The following is a 25,571-nucleotide window of genomic DNA, read 5'->3' on the forward strand; positions in this document are numbered from 1 at the left end:
GCTTCATGTCTCCATCCCCAGAGCATCTTGCCAACCTGGGGAAGGGTGGGAGGGGGGGAATGCAATAGTGTTTTTACCAGGAAGCACGTCTCCCCCATTTGCTGTGGTAAGGTTCTCGCAGCCAAACAGGGGAAAACTATGCATGGCCCCGGCAGAGCATCTTGGTGAAAGCTGGAAAGAACTCTTCTCAAGGACCTCCCAGATCCTGGGACCACCAGGGCTCACAGCCTCACGCACAGGGGCTCAGAGTTGGTGGCAAGAAGGTAAGCCCTATGCAAACATGCTACCAGAGAAAAGGCCAAGAAAAAAGAAAGAGGTTTTGTGCTGTTATTTTTTTTCCAGAGGTGGTAGTCATAGTTTTGTCTCTGTTTTGATTTGGGGGTTGAAGGGGTTTGGTTTTTTCTAATACCGATAGATACAGTATTTCCTGGAAAAGCTTCTCTTGCCTCCTAAATCAGTAAACACTTCAAACTAGGAAATATAGCTGGAAAAAATCAAACTGATCTCCCTTTGTAAGCCGTTTTCCATCTGTCTTTTGTAATCTAGCTTTAAGACTGTGTTTACCAAAACCAAATAAGTTTTTTCAGTTACAAGGTTATAGCCTTAAAATGTAATGAAGGTGTTTTGAAATAGTTATTTTATGATGTTACTCAAAAAAGTTTAACTCTAGTAACCGACACACACCAGAAAACTCTTCCAACTACATGGCAAAACCGACCAGGATCACAGGCAGACCAAGACAGAGACTCCCAGCCAGTATTCACCAGCACCGCATGACTTTACAGCAGCCAATGTTCTCATCCACGGCTGCTACTTTGCTCATCTCAGTGTGCTGCCTTCTCCTTCACATTGCATATAAAAAAATACAAAGAACACAGAAACACAGTTTACTTTGCTGACATAATGCCCATATTTAATCTTTTAAAACAAGAACAAAATCAAGAAGAAAATCAAGAATAAAAATTTCATTTAAGTCATACAGTACATTAATCTTTCAGCAATGACCCAATCTACAGTACTCAAATGCCTGGCATGAAGTCTATTATCTCAGCGTTTAACAAGTGTATAACCAGTGACACAGTAAAAGAAGAGCTCACAATACACAGCTAACACGATGAGTTTAGATTTTCTTCTAATAGTCCAGCTAAGGTTTGTAATACGTGGGTCGCTTTTGAACTGTACTTTAATCAACTTTTCTGTTCAGTCAATCTGTTTGGGGCTTTTTTCTGTTATATGAGTTTTTCCATTATGTACAGGAAGATTACTTCAAATGAAATTGCACAAGTTAGAGTATCTATCTATAGGCATACATGGTCAATCTAACTAAAAATTTTATAAGCAGTTATTACTCAGTCCTGGTTATACATTCCTAAAGGCTTAATAATACAGTTTTAAGGAAAAAAAAAAAAACAAAAAAAACCAAAAAAAAATCCAAAACACAACAAAACACAGCTGTAGGGTGGCAATCTCTACAAGAAGCCTCCTTCCCTCTCAAAATAACCAAGGGTTAACCGGACTTTCCACATTTAAAACGGGGTCTACAAAGAAGTCATTTCAGCTCCTAAATAAGACAACACATGTGACTGCATCCTTTCTAAAGTCTGAATGGTTCAATGCGTAATTTGGTGAAGCTCTCAAATACTGGTAGGATACAGACTGTTAAATTAGGACAATATGCCCCGATAGCATATTTGGATAGCAAAACTGTAGGTATTAAGGGGCCATTATCCAGTGGTTAAAGTAGCCTGAAGCAGCAGGAGAGCTCTCCCTGCAGCAGCTGCAGAGGAGGAGAAAGGTCACGATTCTCAACCAAGGCTAAAGCCAAACCTTCCCCAGCACCTACCTCCTCCTGCTCTTGGCCCCTCTGGATCGCACTCCTTACCACTTTCCAAGGGGAAATCCCTTAATCCAAAGGTGACCAACCGAAGCCATGGCAGGGCACGAGGGCTCCCACTGACTCGCTGCTGTACAGGAGCCACTCTGGTACATCAAGGAGGATCTCTGCAGTCTGATGGCTTTCTGGCTCCCAGCCTCAACTACCACATACAACTAAATGCAGTAACAAACAGAGGCTCTCCCTCTGCAGAGTAGTGTTATGAGACACTAGAGACCCAGAGGGCTACCTCTAAGGTAAGTTAACTAAACACAAAGATAATGGAGCATCTTCTTCCTGGACTAGCATAACATAAACATAACTAATTAACACAACTGCTTTGACTTTCTCTCTTTTCTGGTGCCAAGTCCTGCTACAAATGGAGAAAACCCATAGAAAGCTGCTCTCCTAGATGGAAAAGCAGCAAAATCTTAAGCCTTGAGGATCTGCTTTGTAATTTGCTACTGGCATAAACAACAAAAGAAGTCCCATTTGTTTGGTTGTTTTTTGTGGTGTTTTTTTATGAAAAAAATTCAGACCATTCAGTGCACCTTCTCTGCACATACACACACACGCACATGCATAGACACCAATGGAGGGCTCCAGAAGAACAGGCATGGGAAACACAAAGCCCAGATTGTGAGAAGACATGGAATCTCGCGTTTCTGTGTTCAATTCTCATTTAGCAATAAAGCAGCAAAATGATGTATTGCAAGAAAGAAATGGTCACAGAACACACATACACCCAAACGCAACCATGGATACATTTTTCCCATATTTTTTTCTTATAGATGCTGTTACTCATCTGTTAGTTTCTTTCTGGCTGTGCTGAAGTTTCTGAAAAGCATCTAGTGCTTCTTTAACCCTTATCAGAATGTTAAGAACCTCAGTGGCAATGAATGGACAACCAACCATCTCCACTAGAGATTCTCTATGAACCCATTCTGGAAGTTGACGCTGACTTTGCCCCTTTGGTGCCACTCTTTTTTTTTTTTTTTAAAACTAACAAACACAGCATATTAATGCAAATTTGATGTTTTCTAAAAATTAGAAATGCTCAGATAATTAATTCAGCAATATGCAAAGTGCATCTATTTGGTTCTTTCCATAGATCACCTTCTGTTCTAAGTTTAAATTCCTTCACAGTTTAAAATATTGTGAAGAAATTATATGTATACTTTATGTATAGAACTATTTATATACATACACATATATACACACAACTCTGTACTTTATATAGCCATAAACACTCATTACTTAACTATTTATATTATATACACATGGCATGAACGCACACTCAGTGAAGAATTGGTGCAGGCTGAAATCATTCCATCGGGTTTAATGGAATAACAACAGTGAAACCATGAGTGAGTTATCAACAGACACAGACATACATCTATTAGATACGTGAAAGACCAAATAAATCAGCTCTTCCATTTTTCCTATTAGCGCAGGATTGTTCCCACCCCATTCCATGCTCTGTGTGCACACACACAGCTATTTTGCATTCAGTTTACATGACAGGGCAGTGGTGGTTCTTTTTTTTTTTTTCCCCTCTAAGTGAAATAACAGTCCATATTTACTGGGGCTCCTCACAACCTCTTCTGCAGAAGTGCAGCACAGCTGGGTCTGAATGCCTTGGAGGACTCTGAATGCTGTGCTGCAATTAGCTGAAAGCACCTGCTGAAGCATTATTGCATGGTTTATGGGACAGCTATTGATTGTTCACAGTCCGTGAACTCTCCCTCTCCAACAAGTGGTACAACTGTATAAATACATATTTTAGCACAAAACAGTTAAACACGAGGCAAGTCCAAGTACAAATGAGACCTAAAGGCCTATGGGTGAACTTTAAAGGCTAAGAGTTCTTCAGAGTGCATGTTGTTTAAGGAACGCAAGTCAGGTAATTTCAAAAGAAGTTTTGTGAAAATAGAGGCTTCATTTGGGTGATTTTTCATGATTAAGGTCCTTAATGCACGGATTAGTGTTTCCTGAAGTGCCTCCACCGAATTGACATTTTCTATTCCGGAGCGATCTAAAAAGAAAAGGGGTAGGGAGGGTAAGGGGAAAGAAAAAAAAAAAAAGAGAGACTGAATGGATGTAGTTTGCAACATAAAGCCATTGCAAGAATCACTCACTAAATTAAAAAAAAAAAACACAAGGAAAACTATATACTTACACCACAAGTTTCAAACCCACATATCAAAAGTCTTTTGAATGTAATTAAGCATCAACTTTGCAAAGTATTAATCTCATTCTGAACTGGCAGCATTCAATCACCTTTTCTGTAACCACTTATCCATGCTTCCAGAGAAGCACAAATTAAAACACTTGAATATTTTGCTGAATCACAACTTTGAACACAAGGAGAGACAAAGCACATGTAAACAGAAGTTTCAAACCTCTCTCCGGGCTGGACACGGAACCCTAAATTTAAATTGGAGGTTGAGGGGGAAATCCCATTCAAGATGACAGAGACTCGCATTTGCTCAAGGGGCAAAGGGAGTACAAGACTGAACATGACTGGGCACTATTTCTGAGAGTGTTCAGAAGCATGTTCAAAAATCAAACATGATGACCCAAAAATCCTCCACTGTGGAAGAAAAGAATTTCAGCATCAAGAAAAATATTCTGCTTTCACATTCTGCACTCACCACCCCACACCCGAAGCGTCTCCTTGAAGAAAACTCTGAAGAACACGCCTGTTGTCCTTAGTGGAACCTAAGTAAGCAGCCTAAAAGCATGAATTGTTAAGCAGAACATCTCACCTAATAACCACACACAGCAGCTGTTCTTTCCAAGCTGTAGACTCTCTTCTTAAATGCTATGCAAACTCAGTAGGGCACATGCATAGGCAAGTGATGGACATGAACAGAAACGTGCCTTGATGTGTACGTGTACTTAAGCACTTTGCAAAACTAGGACACAGAATGACAGCAGCTTTCTAGAGTAGCACTGAGTCAGATTGTACAGTCAGAGTGGGAATCCCTTCCTTATGCCACCAGTGTCAATCCAATCAGACTTCTCAGGTGAAATCCTCCTGAACCATTCACTGTAGTTCCCTATCACTATGGGAAAAACGATTACATAACCCACTTAAGAATCCATCTTAAAGCAGTTCATGTTCTTTATTCCTGTAGAAAGATTGCCCCAGAACTTTCTACTCTAACACTTACAAAGTTTGATTAATATCAAATAATGTTTACTTGCATATATTCCACTCTTCTGTGAGGACTGTCCGTTAGGTTTGACTGCTGCTTTCCAAGAAAGCACAAACAGAGAAGCCTCTGTCTTTATTCCTTAAACTAACATCTGCTGCCCGCTTTGCAAAACTTGAGGGTTTGCTCTGTCCTTAGCAGGAATGATGACATTTGCAGACCATGCCAGACAAGGTTTCTCCAGAGCTCTGCACAGTGACAGCAGTACTGCCTTGTCTCTGAAGGCAGAGGAATGCAGTCCAGTCTTTCCTAGCTGCCTCAGGTGTGTTACTGTAGCCACCTCTCTTAAATCATCTTCTTTCCTCTCTTCTCCCTCTCAGTCTACTTCCAATTGCTCCCAGTGGCCAGAAGTTTTTGCCAGTACCATCGCAATATGAGTGATTAGTAGAAGGTAGGCATTTTGTCCTCTTCTACCACAAGGCATCATCATCCTCAGTTAAAAAATTATCTGGTCTTGACCTGCACAAAACACGTTCTTTCAGCTTTGCTTCCACCTTGCTTCCTTCTTCTTCAGTGCCCGTGACCTATCTTGCCATATCCGTCCCCCACCCCATCTTCAACATATCCATAACTGAAACCAGGTGAAGCATTCTTTCAGTTTTCGAATGGTGCCAATGTAATTCCTCAGCACCACCATAAACACTCCTACATCTGCACTCTATGTCCCTGCTTTTTCTTTTCTTGCCATATGACACCAAAAACAATTCGATGTACACAGTTACACACATTCCTTGCTACTACTCCTGCTTCTTCTTTATGACATTATAAATATCCCTCATAAAAGTTGTTATTCATTCAGTATGATGTGGAGATGCTTCTGACAAGTGTTTTACCCACTAGCACATTTAGGGGCTTTATGAAGTTTGGGGTTTTTTTCCCACTGTCTTTTTTATAAAAAAAATTAAGCAACTTAAGACTTCTTAGAAGCATCTTTAAATAGTGCAGCATGGTATTTTGTATTCTGGATCACTTAATAAGGATTCAACAGTCACACACTCCTGTCTGATTCTGGACTTGATGTGCATCTTGACTACTTAACTATCTTCCTTTCCATCTTCTCCAAGTAACTTTCACTCTGAGACAAAGAAATCTCAATGACCATTCTTCCACCTTCAGTTCTTCTTCCAGTTACAGCATATTTTGCCTTTGCCTGCATCTCCATGTCATTCTATCTGATGCTGTCTCTCAACTCTCCCTCCTTCCTTAATTGACCTCCTCCCCCATCTAATGGGAAATGGCTCTCTGGGTCACACTCCTCATTGATAAGTGGGCTGCAGGGGATCCATCTTTAAAGATCTGTTTAATCAAGAGATGCCCACAATCCTTCAGTTCTACAGGTACCTTCTCCTCCTGGCAAGCCCTCGCGCTGTGAGTATCTTTCCCGGAAGCTCCGTCAGTGGCACTTCTGCTCTTAGGCACCTGCTCAAGCATGAAGCTTTCTCACTTACTCACTTGTACAAGTAACAACAGCAGAATTTCAATTCAGATGCAAACTATAGAGAGAGAGTTGATCTGAAAACTCCCCGACTCACAGTGACCATCACTGTCACTATCATGCCTGGAATACACAGTGCAAATACAAGTTTGGGCTCAAATGCTAGAAGACCAATGAAGTTGTGCTTTATAGAACTCTAGAGGCATTTCGAAGATGTTTCAGGAAGGTTGCGACCAGACTGCAGATCAGATTACAAGGCAGCTATAACGTCCACGATCTGAAAAATCCTTAGCAGCTGTAACAAGCCTAAATACCTAACACCTACTCTTTTTGTCCTGTTGCACGGCTCTGACATTGCATGCTGTACATGTTACATACCATCCCTGAGCTAAGCCCTACTGGGAGCTAGCAACAGCAGGGAGCAGTGCTTAAAAGGCTGGGGGGCAGCTGGCTCTGTACTAACAGCACATTTAACAGAACAGATACAGCCATTTACATTCAAAACAGGTGGTACAGAGACTGTGATATTCCAGGGCTGGGCAGCTAAGCAAGCAGGAATAGTGGCTGTAGCCTCGTTATGACACTGCAAGAAGAGAAGCCTGGCTCTCAGTTCTTATTTCAAAGGTTGTCCCCAGTTCTCATCCATTTTTTGAAAGATCGCATTTGTAAAGCAGTCTGCAAAAGCAACTAAAACCCTGAATTTCTCTTTGTTACCTAAGAATTTTCCCTAACGGACTACAGTGCCACGTTTCTTTCACACTGCCATTCGTTCTGGTTTTTGAAGCTTGAGAACCCTGTACCACTCTCTGCTCATTACTACCACTTACAGATTGAAGAGGCTGCAGCTGGCCCATCCTGTGCTATCACATGTCAGTTAGGCCATGCACAAAGCTACCAGACTGCGCTGTCCTACTGTGCTTACAGAGGCTTCATACACTTACAGCACTATGCCTGGAGTGCCCCTCACTGATAAGAAAGATGTGGGTCTAAGCCACTCATGAGGAAGAGATGCAGTTGTTCAAGAAACAAGTGGCCCCAAATGCTGGCTTGTATAAGAAGTGGGCACTACCAGCATTCCTGCTAGCTACCTCTAGAGAGCTCCTTACCCACCAAGCAGAGATTCTGCATCTTGTATTCCAGGCATTATATGCAGGGCTAATGTGCCTAATTTGAGGCTTTAGATAATACTACAGAAGTAGGTGCTTAATCCTTCTTTGAATCTGGGCCAGGGTGTTCTGTATATCCAGGGACTGAAACAAGATATGGGGCCGGTGAAGATGTTAGTGGATTGGCAGATCTTTAGCGGTAAGAAGTCACGATGCAGATGAATAAGGCTTTCTTGCTGACACAGGCAGAGATCAAACTGTTGGATTTAGACTTAAGTAAGACACGCAATAGACTTCAATGACGATACTCGGAAGTAAAAATATCACCTTATCCCAAGACTTACGCTGTACAAGTCAGGAGTAATTTCATTGATGCTGTCCTGTGAAACTTAAAGAGTCAGACAAATAGATGCCCGATGGCTGTTTAGAAACTATGAGGTGTATTTTTACATTCTACAGAAATTAGCAGGAAAATACAAGTCTATTGCCACATTTTTCCAAAAGGCAAATATTAGAAAGAACAGGTATGTAAAAAAGCAAATTACAGCCTGCTAGTAGCTTAAAACCTACTGAACTGCACTTAGACATGAAATAACAAGGCATACATTTTACAGAAATCTTTTAATACAGAACCATATTCAAATTTGGCAAAGGTGTAAGTTAACTTTCTTTCCTTACCAGCAGACACCAGAACAACCGCTGTAAACAAACTCATTTCCTCATCACTAAGCTGCAGGGCATTTAGTTTCTCACTAAATTCGAACATTGAGTTGAGCAGATCACCAGCTCCCATCGAATGCAAGTCATCCACACTGTACTTCTTTCCACTAAGGAAGGTGACAGTACGTTCCTTTGCATCAAACAAAGATGCAAACCGTACCATTAAAACCTGGTGAAATAAAAAAAAGAAACAACAAAACCAGATAAATACAGGTGGATCTCTTAAAAAAAACAATAAACCTTTTAACATCATTCAAACCATCTCATTAACTGCTGTACAAGCATTCTATACAGAAACTGTCAGCATGCTATTGAGCTGTAAAACACAGTGCAAGCTCTGGCCCAGTAGTCTCAGAGAAACAAACAAGTGAAAAAGTTAGCAAGTGGTTGCAGAGGAGGGGCTAAAGCACATGAAAGGGAGAAAAATTAAAATTTAAGCCTCAGACAGCCTGAGCCACAAAAACAATACCATTCATAAATATGCCAGTAAGACAACTTGCTTAAGCCAATGAACAGCCAAAGGCACACAGAGCATTAAGAGAAATGTTTTCTTGGCCACACTTATGAGTAGCAAAATGAAAGTATTGAACCAGATTCTCGCTTGGTGTAAACTGAAGCGGCTCCTTTGAAATAATGCTGATTTACACCACCTGATGATCTGGCCCGCTATGCATTCTTTGGGAAAGTACCATGCCGCATTGCTGCTTCCACAGGAATGTTAATGAGCTCTGGTAGAAAAGGAGCCACATGTACGGCCTTCAAAAGGCTAGGGAAGCAGGGCTTGAAACGGCACCTGGTCTGTAGCTGCAGCTGGGAATATCCCTTTGGTATAAGCATCTGGGCTGGAGCAGTTGACATGTGCTGAACTTACCCCTCTAGGCTGAAATTTCTCTTGTGGTTTCTCAGTCATATTGTGAAATGTTTCCCTCTGGAATGGCTCGTAAAGTTTCATTTGCCCATGTTCAACAACTTTATTTACATTTTCAAGGTTTAAGTTGCACGCAACAGCCTTCTTATTTGGAGAGAATGAACGAACTGGCATTGGTTAAAACTTCAGACTTGCTGTAATCTCTTGGTGTGACAGTCGCCTCTTCTCACTCACCCTACATAACTGCATTAATTTAAACGTTTACTACAGATGAGAGAATCAAATTTCTTTTCAGCAAAGACTAGTGCCTTTGACAAGCTTAAAATAGGAGGGTTCAAATAAAATGAAGATGTTTGAGAATTCAAACACTATTCATGCACATTACATGACCTGCTCCTAAATTTAAACAGCCAAATGACATGCAGCAACCTTGATGAACACATGAGCACTACATATTATTCATCTTTGTCAACTAAGCTATATGTCCTATGACGACATTGACTACAGCGTGTAGAAGCCCTCCAACTACAACAAAAGGAGACAAAGGGTAGAGAGCCAAAGCTGCACTTGTGCATTAGCAGCAACCCAGCAGGTACTCAACAACTTCCCAGTTCAAAACGGTATTCCCCCCTTACAGAACTGGGCTTTAGAAACATGAACTTTAAATAATGAGCAACAATTATTAATGCTGATCTTCAAAACTGAAGCCCATTAAGTTGTGTTGATTTACACTAAGGCAAAGACCTTGCCCATAGGCTTCAATGTCACCATCCTAACCCAGGGAAAAACAGTTTAGACGATGGGATAGCACATGAATGATTCTTTGTTTCACTCCAAGCCAGACTCCTATTTGTGCACGCTGAGGATATATACCTGATCAACCCTACCATCAACTATATTTGGAGTGGAGGCTTGTGGAGGTGGTGGGAGAGCCTACTCAAATCCAGTTGAGTTCCTTATTTTAGGCTTACTGCTGTTTCTGAGCTGACTCTCCTGTACTCCCAGTTCTAAGAGAGATGTTCAGTTTACATGTGCGCGAATATATATATATATATACACTACTTCTGCATCTACACTGTCTCAATGCATTGTCTACCCCCAAATGTCAAGCACTCCTTGAATACCAGCTGCAGTAAGCACTGTGCCAAGACAGCCACACACTGGTGCTCAAGGGAGCCAAAACAGGCGCAGAGGCAGTACTTCTACTCAAGTTTTTCTACAAACATGCAGATGTTGTGATATCCTAGTTTAAGTACCCAGAAGACAAAAATTACCTTGTATGGCTTTCAAGATGCTTTTGCTTCTATTGCAATGGTTTCATTAATCCTGTTAGTTTGGTTTTTTTTCCACTGCTCTGCAGTGTTTTTGGCTTTTTGGGTTGTTTTTTTAATCCTGTTGCTAAGATGCCACATAGGCCTTTAACTACAGGCACCTAACAGAAATCACTAATGTTTCTTATAAATAAGTCAATAGGGATAAGCATGCAGCCACGTATTATTATTAATTCCCCTGAATACAGAAATCTTATGGCAGTGCTTGTAACTTGCAACAAGGCATACGAATGAGGCTTGAGAAAAGCTTGAGGTGAAGAAAGGCCAAAACAAAACATTTTGCTTGGTTTTACGTTATAGTAACAGTTCAATCCCAATTTTCCACCCTCCTTGAGGGCACTGGACAGTATACTACCTTGCAGAGGGAAGAACCAACATTTTTGTGTAATATGAACAGAAACGTAACAGGCTGTAGTTAGAAGTGAAAATACAGCCCTTCACTACAGGATTTGTAGATGAGTATTAAAAGGAAAATAATAACAGTAAAAAATACATGACAGCAAAACAAGAGAAACTGACATGCTCCAGACACCAGGTCTTCCAGGTTAACTTGTACCTTCTAGCCCAACAATTATCCATTTTAGAACCAGGTTGTATAAGCGTAGATGAAAGACCCAACACATTACATGAGAAATGTCTTCAGTTCAGGTAAAAATCCACCATTCCTCTTTGAAAGAATAAATCCAATAAACATGAACAAAAGCATCACCAACCCTGCTCTCCCCAGAAAAGCACAGTAATACTGAATATTTGGGACACCTCAGCTCCTCTGGCCTTCTGCATTTAAACTTCACATTTGGATACTAAAAACATGTGCATGGTCTCCAACAGACATAAGAGTCTGGAAAAGCAACTTACGTCTTAGTGACCCTGGTAAAGGTCACTAATTATAAAATAGCATTGAGCTTTCTGGCATCACTGCAAATTTAACACCAATAATTCACATATACACCAAGCTTGCAAGTGGGTGAAGTACCTGGTAGGACTAGTCTAGAGTAAGTCAGGCTGCAGCTGGTACACGGTATCTATAGAGCTGCGGCAGTACATCTAATTATAAGTGTTACTGCATTGGAGATGGAGGCTTCAGCAACCCCCAGTTGCTACCAAAGGCTAGTGGTCACTGGTCAGGATGGATGCTCTGGCTTTGGCACAGTAGCAGAAGTAAGGACACAGACCCATAAATACATTCCTTTACAAAACTGGTGAGTCAATAAATAGCTTTCTAAACCATTCACTCTTTCAGATGCAGCCCGTTTCTCTCCAGGCTAACAAAAGGTAGCTACCCAAGTAACCACTGCTATACAAAACCAAATAACTCCTCACTAGTCATTTATTAATGCCCAGGGAAGAGCAAAGAGTAAAAGGGCTGAGCCCTTTTGAGCTACTTTGAAGATGGACAGCTCACCAAGACTTGACCAAACAGAAGCACTGGACACCATCAGCTTAAGGGAAGCTCACAGCTAGCATCCACAAACAAGCTGGGTTTGCCTGATACAACCCGGTTCTACTTTGTTTTTGGTCTTAAGGGGGTCAGACTGATGCACAGCTTCTCAGATCCACAATACAGACACAGTGGTCTCACCTCAAAGGTCCCAGCCTTCAGAAGATTAACCTGGTCATGTTGGGAAAGATCTCGGAAACCTGGGATGCGCTTGGCAAACTCCACCACTTCCTTTACCGCAGGGGTAAAACTCAGGGAAAACTCTTCCCAGACTTCATGGCCAGACTTGTTTGGGTCCACATGGGGAGTCTTACTCATTGGGCAGACCTATGTTTACAAAACATATGCAGAAAATAAGTCTTAAAAATATTATTCCAAATATTACCAAATACTTGAAAGAAGCAGGTTCATTCTTCAGAAAAACTTTGCAATAATGATGCATAGAGGAAAAAAAGATCAGCATTCCTCAGTAAAGTCCCAAAGCAACTGGATTTTCCCCACCCCCCTTTTTAAAACAGACAATAAAAATCTCGTGGTGGTTCATTACCAGTCTGCTTCTCAATCTGCCAGTGCTGGAAACACCAGCATTGTTTGCAGCAAAAGACTTGTGAAAATACAGGTTATGCTATTGTTCCCTGATGTCACTCATGCCTAGTATCTGGATGTCTCTTACTTGTATTATCCCTGTAATCTCATAATTAATCACAGTTTCACAACCAATCAATTGCAATCTCATAGTCACTACTACATTCATTCTTATAGATCTTTCTTGTTTAGCAGGCACCTCAAGTGTTTCAGTCAAGGTGACAATGGTGTCAACAGTACAGCAAAAAAAACTCTTGGTTTCCTTAGTCACAGATTTACACCCTCATTACCAGAACCCTTCTCTCCTATGTGTTTGCTTTTATTTGCATCACTGAAGGAGGATGAAGGAACTGGTATTCCAATTTTGCTCAGCCACAAGATGACAAAATGCTCTTTTATACAAACATACAGTGATTTTTTTTTATAGGAAAGTCTGAATCCCTCACAATGAGATCAGACATATCAGTCAAGGCTGACTGCCAATAAATTCCCTCTGTTAAACCCGAACAGATGTTCTGAAATACTTGCAGTTCTGTTTTCTAAAATTTACATCTTTTAATGAAGTTCAAACCTTTTAATATTTATTTCAGCTGTCACCATCAAGGATGAGAATTCCTTTACGTATTCCTCACAAGTGTACTGAAATGTGTATGTAATCCTACCTAATGTCAGCAGAGCAAATAGAGAACAGCGGAATACATTAGTAGTTTCCTCGGAGCTATGCTGGTTTTGCAGGGCATCTTGCATCTGATAACTGCCTAACAATTCTTTGCATGGAAAGTCCTAAGATTCATTGTAAGAATCTACTCAACAGATTTATGCACATACATGTGTGTATGTATTTGGCAACAGCTAGGGAAAACACAGATAGATATATATTTCTGTTTATTTTTTATTCCCCCCAACCCCAAGTATCAGTCACTAACCGGACAGCCAATATGCAGAAAGCTCCTCCCAAAAGCCAAGGAACAGAACTGCAAATTTCTTGGTTCGGCTGTGTATCACAGCATCATTTGTGTGGCTGGAGACAATGCCCAAAACCAAATGATTACTTGTGAGACAGAAGGGGACATTTTCCATAAACTGAAAATCATGAAATATTCTGGCAAAAGGAAAGGTCTCAGGACACAACCAGAAGCATGGCAGACACTAACCACTGCTGTCTGTGATACTACAATGGTTCACACGAGTACTGTTAAAAATACAGTACTATGAACGTACCATATCTCTGGTTCAGCTCCCCTGAACTGGACACAAAAAGCACCTCAACTTCTCATCCTCTGATGGTTTACCCTAACCCCCAGGCACTCACTCCCACAGCAAAACTCCCATTTTCTCCCAATGTATTACGTCTAAGCTCTCAAGAGACCTCTGCCCAAGAGTCACAGAATATCTCAATTTGAAAAAGGCCTGTAAGGATCAGAGTCCAACTCCCTGCTCCTTGTAGGACTCCCTAAAACTAAACCACACAGCTAAGAACATCGTCCAGACACTCACTGAAATCTTGACAGGCTTCTCGTGGAAGCAGTTGTCAGCTTCTGCAGCCACTAGCTCTCCTTAGAGGAGCCTCTTCAGGAACAACCTGTTCTGCTTTTCTAGTTGTGGGGGTATTGAGGAAAAAAATCCAAAACCCTGAACATCCATCTCTGTACAGGTTCAGAGCCTAACTACGCTCCCTTACAGCTACTGACTCATTGTGGTCACACTCCGCTCTCATTGAGTTCTCTGGCAAACCCCTCAATTCTACCAGAGACGCCGGTCAGGGGGAACAGTGCTTTGTTGGATTCAGTTTTGTTTCCTCCTCATCAGCTGTGTCAAACCTCCCTGCAGCAGCTACACACAGGTCAAACTGACTGCCTGCACCTCTGCAGTCACCGCCACTCCCTGCCTGCCCATACTGACAGGTTTAACCTCTGCTTCTCAGAGTGCCAAGGATGCCGTTGTAATGACTCCACATACTTTCCCTGCAAGGAAGAGAGGTTGGGAACGATTATTACTTGCCACAGTGTGGTGCCCAGAGTCTGCAATTAAGGTCAGAGTCTGCTAGGGATGGCACGGTCCACATATGCAGTAGTCAAGTAAGGAAAACTAACAAACAAACAAAAAAAAAAAAAACCCAAACAAAACAGGAAATCCAGCCTCAAAACAAACAGCCTTCACTCTCTGGAGTCTTCCAGGGGCCTTCAAGAAAACATGAAGAATAAACTAGGAGGAAGAAACACCATCAGCAGCTTGAGTACTTCATAAAGGTCAGGGGCTCACACTTTGTCAGGAGCACAGGATGAGAACGAGGATGTTATGTTCTCTCATCCCAGGCAGTTCCAGTGATAAAGAGAAGGACAATCTATTTTAAGGGGCTTACAGAACTGGTTGCCTGAATGGCAGAGACACAGCAGGTGCAAGGCAAACAGGAGGGACCCATTAAGGAAAGGAAAAAAAAAAAAAAACCAAGCTCCTATGCAAGAAAACAGGAAGCATCCTTGTTAAGAATTCAGTGAGAAAATACTCTAGCAAAGTCATCTAAGGTACCCAGAAGTGTGTTCAGAGCCTCACTAAGTACTACAGAACAGACCCTGAACTTCTCTCAAGCAGCTTAGCTATGCATCTTCCTCCTGCCTCTGTTCAGATCTGAAGATGTTCTAGGGGAGAAGGATGCATAGGCTGTGGGTCCCATTGAACCTAAATTTTACACTGCCTGTAACAGAATCGGCCTATCCCAGCTCAGAACAAAACAACCAAACCCACTCTCCCCACCCGACCCCCACAAAGAAAAACAGCCTACCCAGCAAGATTGGTTTTAGAAAACACTAGCAAGGCATGCAAACAGACTGGATTAAAACTCTAGCCCGGAGGTTTCACCCCAGAAATTTGCTCTGAATGCCTTTAAGGGAAATACAGCATATCTGACTGTGCAGATTACTTTAAACAGAAGTCTTCAAGAGGATCCAGTGAAGGAGGGACTTTATAAACTCCCAACATCTATTTTCATGTTTAAGGCAAACCAGTTAAGAAACCCAGGAGTTTTTTTTTCAATCAATGCTCTTTGGCATTAGGCTGCTTCCAGTTTGCTAAAAAATGAGCCAAGAAACCCCATCACTTCAACGATTTAAAATCCTCCACACAACTTGGGCCATTATTCTACTTCATCACAATTTGCAATACCAAATTCATGTCGCTATGTTAAGTTTTGGCAATTGTGCCTATTGCGTGCAGCTTCACTAACTAAAGAGGCAGAGCTGGATCACAGCCATCACTAAGCCTTTCACTAAGTCAAATCAAACAATTGATAGAGTATACCAGATGCATTCTTCCTCCAGTGCTGCAAGGGTAAGCGGTATTCTTGTTTGGAGAAAAGCTGTCTTCTGGGATCCTATCACACAGTCGCTGAGTGTAACCACTGGTGAAGTTCATACAGTGGCTATTTGTGAAACACATGGCGTGTCCACTTGGATAATGCATTGTGCTTCTCCCTCTGTACTGTCCACCAAGGTGCTGCTCGCTTTCAGAGTACTGAGGACCACCAAGCCCACTGAGGCAGTGCTCGCTGCTCAAGATGTACTGCTCAGGGTTGTTTGACACTCTCTCCCCACTCTGGGACTGCATCATCTCTGCTGGGTTTTGCAACTGTTCTTGGTTGTACATGAAAGTGTCTTTGTGGGCCCTAGTGACCATACCAATCACTTCTTCCTTAGCTATGTCAGTACCAGGAGGGGAAGAAGGGCTTTTGATGGTTTCCCGCTCTTGTTTAGGCTTGGAGGAAAGGTCTTCTTGAGGTGCTTGATCTTGATGTTCTGTTAATGCTTCATTGGGTAAGTGACCACTGAACTGACTGTTCATCATGGTTTTCATGGCACTCTGCATTTCAATCAGCATCCTCTGTTTTTCACGTTTGGGAATACGGCCAAATCGAACAGCTACCAAGATGGAGAAAGGAAAAGAGGTGGGAAAGAAAAAAACAAAACAAAAAAAAAAGTCAATCCTGAAAGTGGTAACACACACAGAGAATACACACGTCAACCAAAAATCTTGCCTTTTAAGGGAAGAATTCAACTGCTGTCACCAATAATACAGCAGGAGTACTGCCACTGAACTCAAGGAGCTTCCTGGACAAAGGACAGGCGTGATATATGAAATGTATGCTGTTGTTTACATACAAAGAGAAGGCAACTTTAAAGCAAACAATCTCTATAGCCTTTTCCCCTTTTGCTACAAACTTGGCTAAGGACCATATGCACAGTTGGGCGAGTCAACTGTCAGACTTTAAGACTGGATCAATTATATCAGTACAACTTTGTGAGCTGACAATTAGCTGAATTTAAATACAGTCCATATCATATTTGAATAGAAGTCCTACAAGACAGCTCCTCATGGACCAATTATACGACTTGCCCAAAACAGTTAGAGAACTAATATTGAATGAAGCTTACCTTGACAAATTTTCCTGATAATTTTGCCTTGACAAGGACATTTTCTGTTCGCAATCGGATGGGCATCATTGGGGCGGCAGCACTTTTGACCCTGTTCTCGGTAATCTACAACTGCCTTTAACAATCCTGTCCAACCACAGCCTTACAAGCACTTACAACCAGTTTCGACTTATGTAATTATGCTCATGCAGTAATCCATCATTAATGTAACTAAATCTCTTTCATTAGAACAGGTGCAACCTTACGCACAAACAAGTGCCTGGGGGATGAAATAACTCCTATGCACGACAAGAACTCGGAACAATTATTTAGAATAAGTTTTAACACCCCACCCACTAAACAGCCCAAGATTCTTGTGAAATAAACACCCAGAGAAAATTAAAAAGTGAAACACAAGGAAGAGTTCTGGTTTGTAACAGTACGTTGTAGGAGATTAATGAACTACACTTTCAGAATTACATTTTCAAAACATCAAAACAAGTGAAAAGCCAGCAAGGTGGTCAGAGACAGCCTGACACTACCTTTTCCCCCTTGCCTTCCCCCTCCTTCCAAGAAAAAAAAAAAAGGAGCAGATATATGCTTTTCCCATGTATTCAAATCTAATTCTTTAGAGTCTATAATGACTACTCAAAGGCTATCAGCTTTAGCAAAATTCCCTTTCATTGAAAAAGCAACAGTAACAAAACAAAATATAAAATAAAAATTAAAAACAAAAAAAGGAAAAAAGAGAAAAACCTTGTTCAGATTCAGGCAGGATACAGCTATAAATATTAACTCGTTAAAATAAAACTGAGACTCTCATTACAACCATCCCCCTAACAAACCACTGCAGCATATCCCACTGCATCAGCCTCCAGGGATGGGAGGACAGCTCTGCAGCCAGTATTACGTTACCAGTTCACGAGAGTGATGGAGTAAGAAGGGAAGCTGATCTAAATGCTCTCACGCAGGGAGCTTGTCCCTGACAACAGGGACAGAAAACTGTGCTTTCTGCCATTATGGCCCATAGCGATTGGTTTTAAGGTGGGCAGCAGATTCTTTCTCAGAGGATCACTGCTGAATACAGGAACGTACCATCTCTTGACATCCCAACAGACAGGCATTTTTTGAAACGACACTGCTGGCATCTGTTCCTATTCATTCTCATTATAGAGCAGTTGTTATTCTTCAAGCACTTCTTATACTGGATGTTTTGCTGAATGCTTCTTCTGAAGAAGCCCTGTAAACAAAGAGAAAACCCCACAACTATTACTACAGCACATGTCAAATCCTCCTGCCAAGATTAACCTCTGCACAAGCACAGAAAACTTCACTGCATCTCATCAGCTGCTTCAGAGCCATAAGCCCCAAGTGATTTTAAAGAATTTCCTACTTCTCATGATTTACTTCCCCTTTGTGTGTGATCTGTGTATAATGCAAACTAGTTACAATTTCTAGCTACAGAAGATGCTAAGTTGTTCTCTGCATAGTCAGCATCTAAGAGCAAGATATCTTCAGTACTACCTCTGCCACTGTACTGACAGTTTATAAGATATGCCCTCAATCTCCTATGACATCAAGTGCAAAGATCAAAGCCAAAAATCAGACCTTCTGACTTCAACCTCCATGGTTTGGAAACAAAATCATTCTCTTTCACCATATGACCTTCAAAGGTGGCTCTTCCACATAACCCTTAAGCTCCTAAATTCCTTCACAAAACGTAATATTTGCCTTGATACAATATCAGAAAATAGAGATCTACCCATCTGTGCACATGCAAGCACCCAGTTCTGGCTTTCTCCGTGGTAAAGAATTGCTTTTGCAAAGCTGTTTTGTTCTGTGTCCCAGCCCAGGTGACAACTCACACTCACTATCTCTTAATGCAATTAATATTCACATGTCTAGTGTGACATGGTCCTTACAACCTCTGTCTCCAGTTCTTGTCCAGCCCTGCCTGACCTTGAACGCACAACAGAGAACAAGAGGTGAGAACAGAAAGTACTGCAGAGTTTGGAAAATGCTGCGGTCTGTCTCTTCCTACAACTTACACACTGCCTGAAATGTCTCAGATGGAATTTAACAGAGAAGCATGCAGATATTTTTTCAGCAGTACCACCCCATTTTCCCTGTAGGAAGAACCTGAACATTTCAGCAGCAGAAAGGTGAGCAAAAACATAGCTCACCTTACAGCCCTCACAGGCATGAACACCATAATGAAATCCTGAAGCGACATCTCCACAGACTTTGCAAAGAAGAACCATGCCATTAAATTCTAGAAGAGAAAAATCAAGGATATAGCAAACCAATGACAACTGCAGGAACGCTTCCAGCTTCTAAAACCTGGACTAAAAGCAAAATATGTCAGGTGAGTTCAACATACAAAAACCAAGAATGTACAACACTGGCAACAAGAATGTACAAAACCCCTGAACAGTTCAGAAGGTACCAGTGCAGGGGTGGTGGGGGGAAGAAAAACACGAAGCACTCAACAGAATAGGGAGAAAGCACGTGTTCACTAGACTTTCAATCACAGCAGCATTGTATTCAGCTGCAGAAACAGAAAGCCTGCTTACATTTATGTGCTTTTAAAAGGACCATTTAGTTAACTAGGCCGCCCAAGTTCAGGCTCAATCTGTTTTTCCATCAGGACAAGCAAGCCTATATAAAGGCTACAGTTTCCCAATAGAGAATATCCACCTTTTCTTAAAAAAGGAAATAGCAAAGAATACTTTATTTTATTATATATTGTAAACAAGCCATAGACTCTACCTATTTGACAACAATTTATGATTGTTAACTCAACCTCATTTACTTATGAAAAGACTGCTCATTTGAGTGCATATCAAGAATGACAAGCTTGCACACTTGAACGTGAAAAATACCTTCTCAGCCCTATAAATACACTTAGGATTTTGGGTTTGTTAAGTTTTTCACCACCTATTTTTTTTAAGCTTGTCAATAAAGATTTTTTGCAAGTCCTAAGTGCTGGTCTAAAACTGATTTCACTGAAGTCAATGGGAATTTTACCAGTGACTTCAGTAACCACAAAGTTACCTTAACAGTGAGCATCAGAGACAGCTAGAAGTACTCCCACAGAACCGTATTCTACCAGAAAAGCAATATATTTGACATTTGAGGTACATTTTTAAAGAGGAACTACAACATTTTCTTTCCTGTTTTTTTTTGGTTTGGTTTGGTTTTGTGTTTAAGAGAGCTAGATCTGAGCTAAAAATATTATCTATCTACATATCTAAACAGTTTACAACAGGCTTCCTCTTCAGGAACCTCTGCCCTGATATCAAAAACCTAGTTGCTAGTAAATTTTGAAGAGCAAGTAAAGCTTCTTGCTAAGATACAAGGATAGGAAAATCTATGAAAAAGAAAAAAAAGACAGATTTTTTTTTAAGGTAGAACTGCTAGATACTTATTCTAGCTTCACAACAATTCAAAATTCTAAACAATTCTGCCAATAAAAGAATCCAGCCTTCAAAAGACTAGTCTAAATTCCAGCTGAGTGTTTGTTGAAACACTCGTTCCAGTACTTAGTTTGATTCCTGCCCTTCCAAAACTGCTCAAATATAGTTCTTCATTGTTAGTTCTTCCAGTTTTTTTCTCCAATTACCAAATAAAAGTGTGAAGCAAGTAGCTAGATTGTTAAATGGATTTAGAAGGCTATCCTTTAGTTCCATCGCGCAAGTATGTTATTTTTACGTCCACAAATTAAGATTTACAATAAAAAAGGTCCCAGCTACGCCTAAGCGAATATAATATATGTTTTGGTAATGTATTTATTTTGTTCCTCAAAGAAATTTGAGGGGTGGGTGAAGGGGCAAGGGAGGAAGTGTGAAAAACCAGAGAAACCAGATTTGCAAGACAGCTCCATAAATACTCCTGAAGGCAATTTGTGATTACTATTACCTTTACTTCATAGCATCTTTTTAAAGAAGTAGTTGATTTTTATTAAGATCAGTTTTACCTACTGAAAATCTGAAGTAAAGCTGGACTGTATTTATGGACCGTTTTGACGCTAGCATCAATGGGTCCTCCATCTATTAGCATTTGTGTGGCAATATCATCTCTATTACCATACATATAATGCAGAAGAAAAAGAAATGGAGGCTTTGATATGTGCCTTCAAAGGAAGTCACACAGAAGATGTGGTTGCAATACATGAGGTTGTAATTCATAAGGGGAAAATGGTGGTTAAGGGAACCAGCACCAAACATACTTGTGACTCCATTATGGCCTTTTGTCAAACCAGCAACACTCGACTGGTTTGTTTTAATAGTCTCCTCCAGCCGATCGCTCTTTGGTGCCCCATCAGAACCCTCGCTGCTCCGGCCGTTGCAGCCGCTTTCTGAGGAGGAGCTGTTCGGAGAAGATGGTACAGGCGAAGAGGATGACTGGAAACCGCTGTCTGAGCTCTCGCTGTGACATGAGGCTGGGCTAGATGCCGAGCTTGAAGAGCTGATGTAAGCTATCACACCCCCTAAGGCAAGAAAAAAAGGCGGCATGTAGTGACATAACAAGCAGACATGCACCACTGCCATGTGAGCCTCGCCGTGACCCAGCACCACCAGACCCAGCCATCACATGTTCCTGGGCGCACTCCTCTCTCTCCCTCCCTTAAGCTTGCCTCTCTCTATTTGTTTTCGATGGCTGACTTCCCAATCTGCCCCATCCCCTTCTCCTATCTTATCAGCTTCCACCGATCCAGGTGGAGGTGAGATAAAACAGCGGAACCAAAAGACAGAGCAACAAGCCGTGGTGCTGGCAAGACAGGGCAGCAGGGAGAAGGCACGGGGCAGCCGCAGGAGGGTTTTTCCCCAGCCACCCTCTGAGCAGAGTCAGTGCAAAGACAAGATTTTACAGTGCTGTGGAGCCAGAATGCAAACAAGCTAGGTTAGGGACAGAAATAGGGCAGAGAGAAAGATTTCATGCAGGCTACGCGCCAGAGGCACAGAAAGGAAGGGCTAGGAGGTGCTCGTGATGCAGAGGGAAAGGGAGCAAGGGAAAGAAATAGCGCTACAGCCTAGTTAGCCTACTGAACGCCATTTGTCCAACTGCGAGCCTTTGTAGCATTTCTAGCAGCAGCCAAATGCTGACTGCCAGGCTGCTATTTGCAAACAGTCTCTGTCCTGCCCTGTTTTGCAATCTGACACACTCGAGAATCCCTCAGATGAAACAGCTTTTTGTCCTCAGGCTGACCTGGGAGCAGTTCTGGCTTTTTGCAGGCTCCTTTTTCTCGCTCGTAAGCAAGAAAAATTGTTTTCACTTCATTTAAGTTTGTCTCCAAGACTCAGCTCTTCAAAAGTCAACACAAAAACATTTTGATATTTCACACAAGAATTTCAACAGCGAAAATCATGCAAATGTTTAAATAAATTACTCAGCATCTTCTCTGGCTTATGCCTGCATTGCTCTGTAAAGTCTCTTCCCAGATGAGTCGGGACATTGCAGCAAGGAACTCCACACATCAGTAAGAATTACAAACTTCTAAAGGGCTGTGCACTGGCTGCCATTGGGGGAGAAAAGCACTGGTGTCTGTAGGGTTCTCAGTCAACTGAGTTGGGATGGCAGGTCGAGGCTGCTGCCCCTCACATCAGCCATCGCCTCCTCACAGATAAAGGCTGTTACGCCTGCTGGACAGTGGTGTTATACAACCCTGGATATAACACTGCTTGCAAGTAGAAATTCTGACTTACAAATTTTGATTACTTGTATCAGCTATAATGGTCCTCTCAACATTTCTGCACTAGCTGTACTGGCCCATTTCCTCCATAATGCTTATTTTTTTTCTACCCAGGAAACTGTCACCAACACCCTGAAGTGGGTACAGCCGAGGAGCCACTGGCAGAGCTGTTGCAGAGCAGAAGTCAGACCAAGAGGTCGTGTGACACGTGCACTACATGCAGGCTGCTTCTCACGTTCCCAGGCACCAATTCCCCTATGCCCCACCACAGCAGTCATTCCTGCACAGATTTTTTTTTTAAGAAATTCTCCACAGAGCAGAGCACGCATGCAGGATCAGGTTTTTGAGAAAGGTGGGTTGCACTGGGCACACAGATTCCGCAAGAGCATGAGAAAAAGACACTGTCAAACACCCGTGCCAGTGTAAGACACCACCTATTTGACAAAGATCCGGTTATTCCCTGGTGCCGCACGTGTCTCTGCCAGGTCAAAGCTCACAGTCCACCTGGTCCAAGGGAGGCACCAACTTTCTCAGCAGGCGCCATCCTTATCTCCAAGGAGCAGAGCAGGTCACGCAAACACTGCCCTGGAAGGGAATTCCACGTTTCTCCACACCAACACCTCGCCCCGCTATCTTTAAACCCTGCCTCATAAAAAGAGATGCTCCTTTCCCTCAAGGGTAACATCAGTGCCCTGCGGGAGCGCAGAAAAGCATGGGATTTTTTTTACCCTGTAGGGTTTTTCTATTCCTTGTCTTTTGGAAGTCTGAGGAGCCCTGGATAGCTGGTTGCTCTGTACCCTAGAGGGCTTAGCAGTCTGTGCCACAGCCAAGACTGCCAACGCTGTTGTTATTTTAGAAGTTACATTTCCTCACGCGCCCTTTTTGTTTGATCTGCAGTTAAAAGTTGAATCTCACACAGAGCACAGGGCAACAACCTGAAACAGAGAGCACGGGCACAGCGATCCCTGCACCCGGGCACCTCGGTGCCTCGCAGAAAAGGATCTCGATGCTCGACAGATAAGGCAGCCCCGGGTCTATGAACCAGCGGGGCTTTCCTCAGGGAACCCGGGGCGGTTAGAAGTTGAATCTCACGAGCAGCACAGGGCAACAACCTCAAGCAGAGACCCTGGGATCTCAGTACACCTGCACCCTGCTGCCTTGCGGGAAAGGGCCGCGATGGTCGGTGAAGGCAGCCCTGGGTCCATGGACCAGCGGGGCTTTCCTCAGGGAACCCGCCGGAGGGCGAGGAACCAGGCGGCCACATCCCAGGCAGAGTTAGAAGACCCACGGCCCTTCGGGACTCGCTTAAAGCGGAGGGGGGGTAATGGGGAGAGAAGGGGAGCAGGAGCCACGGACGAACCCGCCGGGTGCAGGCGTTCCATTCACGCGGGGATTTCGGAAGCCGCGACCCCGCCGAGCCCGGAGAAGGAGGATGAGGAGGAGATGCCGCAGCCGCTCCCCGGCTCGGCTGGGCTCCCCGGCCGTCACGCGGCGCGGGGCCGGCGGGCGCTGCCCCGTTACACAACGCCGCCCCCGCCGCACCGGGCCGGGCCACGTGCGGGGCGCGCCGGCCGCACACGGGCCCCCCCCCCCCCCCAACATACACACAGAGAGAGCGGAGCCGCGGGGGCGGGGCCGCGGGAGGGGGGGGGGCGGGGCTCCGCGGCGCCGCAGCGGCACCAGCACCGGCCCCACGTGTCCCCGCCGCCGCCCCGAATGTAGGTCACCAAAACAGCGGCCGCGCGGCTCACGTGTCCGCGCCGCCCGCCGCCCCGCGCCGCCGCCCCGCCGCTATTATGCAAGGCGCGCGTCACCGCCCCGCGCGGCCAATGGGCGCGCGCGCCGCGCGGAACGTAAACACAGGGCGCACATGGCTCGCCCGGCGGGTCCATGTGAGGCGGCCCCGCCGGGGGCCCCGCGCCGCCGTTACCGCCGCCGCCGCCGCGCTCCCCCCACCCCAGCCCCGGCCGCGCGCGGGGCCCCCGCTCACCCGCGCTGACTTCCATGGCGGCCTCGTCCCGCTGGGCTCCGCCGGACCCGGCTGGGCTGCGCTCGGCTCCGCTCGGCGTCTGGCCGGCTCCGTCCCCGCCGCGGCTCCTTACATGCGGGGAGGGGGAAAGGAGGAGGAGGAGGATAAGAAGGAGGAGGAGGAGGAGGAGGCGGCGGCACCGCTGTCGCCTGTCAGAGCGCCGGCCGGCTCGCCCGTCCCCGCCGCGGCGCCCTCCCCTTTACAACAAAAGGGATCGGGAGCCGCGCAGAGTGCGGCACCGCCGCCCGCCCCGCCCCGCCGCCCCGCCCCCGGCCGCCCCCCTCACCCAGTGACACACTTTTCCGCGCCGCCCGGGCCGCGGGGGCGGGAGCGCTCACGTGCGGCGGGCGCGTGCGGCCGGGCGGGGGGCACTGCGGCGGGCGCGGGTTTTGCCGCCGCAGCGCCGGAGGCGGGGGGGGAGGAGGAGGAGGAGGAGGAGGGGGGGGGGGGCCGTGCTGTGCTGTGACCGCAACGGCGGCGGGAGGGTTGGGGCGGGGGGGGGTCTGCACGGAGCTCCGCGCACGAGCTGCTCGCGGGGATGAGGGGCTGCGCGGGGCTGACTGCAGTGGGCGGGGCGGGTCTGCACGGGGCTCCGCGCGCGGGCTGATTGCGGAGAGTGGGGGGGGGGGGGGGGGGGTCGTACAGAGCTCCGCGCGGCGGCCCCTCGGAACGGCGTCTCTCCCCCCCCACCCCGCCCCACGCCCGCTGAAGTCACCTCCGCAGGGCTGGCCGCGCCGCCGCTGCCGCAATGGGCTCGGTGCCCGCCCGCGGCTGCGGCGCGAGGACGCGCCCGGGGCAGGGTGACGGGCGGCCCTGTCAGCATCCGCCCGCGGGCCGCAGGAAATGCCTCCGCTCTGATTGCCGCCG

The 25,571-nt window shown here is 44.5% G+C and overlaps 1 protein-coding gene across 3 annotated transcripts; it reads right to left on the reverse strand.

Moving 5' to 3' along the window:
* Positions 1 to 886: 886 nt before the first annotated feature.
* On the reverse strand, positions 887 to 24,938 carry NR1D2 (nuclear receptor subfamily 1 group D member 2). Of its 3 annotated transcripts, none has more exons than XM_069860118.1 (8): positions 24,666 to 24,938; positions 21,212 to 21,472; positions 19,167 to 19,255; positions 18,079 to 18,223; positions 15,875 to 16,491; positions 12,134 to 12,319; positions 8,311 to 8,521; positions 887 to 3,908 (listed from the first exon to the last, which is right to left on the reverse strand). In XM_069860118.1, exons 1-8 carry the CDS (start codon positions 24,679 to 24,681, stop codon positions 3,712 to 3,714), a joined length of 1,722 nt encoding a protein of 573 aa, XP_069716219.1. In that variant the 5' UTR covers positions 24,682 to 24,938; the 3' UTR covers positions 887 to 3,711. The 3 variants fall into 3 exon arrangements, with proteins under 3 accessions (XP_069716219.1, XP_069716218.1, XP_069716216.1); XM_069860117.1 differs by lacking the exon at positions 24,666 to 24,938 and adding an exon at positions 24,036 to 24,091; XM_069860115.1 differs by lacking the exon at positions 24,666 to 24,938 and having other exon boundaries at positions 21,212 to 21,548.
* Positions 24,939 to 25,571: the final 633 nt, after the last annotated feature.

Source organism: Phaenicophaeus curvirostris, chromosome 6, assembly GCF_032191515.1.
Source record: "Phaenicophaeus curvirostris isolate KB17595 chromosome 6, BPBGC_Pcur_1.0, whole genome shotgun sequence".
NCBI lineage: Eukaryota > Metazoa > Chordata > Aves > Cuculiformes > Cuculidae > Phaenicophaeus > Phaenicophaeus curvirostris.

What these genes read in the sequence shown, in the direction of transcription:
- NR1D2 (XM_069860115.1), bottom strand. Translation starts at nt 21,533, where the DNA reads ATGGCAGTGGTGCATGTCTGCTTGTTATGTCACTACATGCCGCCTTTT. An exon ending in CTGGAGGAAGAATGCATCTG is followed by an intron (nt 12,320 to 15,874) that starts GTATACTCTATC and finishes TTGTAAACATAG; the next exon opens with GTCTGCCCAATGAGTAAGAC. An exon ending in TGAAGGCTGGGACCTTTGAG is followed by an intron (nt 8,522 to 12,133) that starts GTGAGACCACTG and finishes TTATTTCACCAG; the next exon opens with GTTTTAATGGTACGGTTTGC.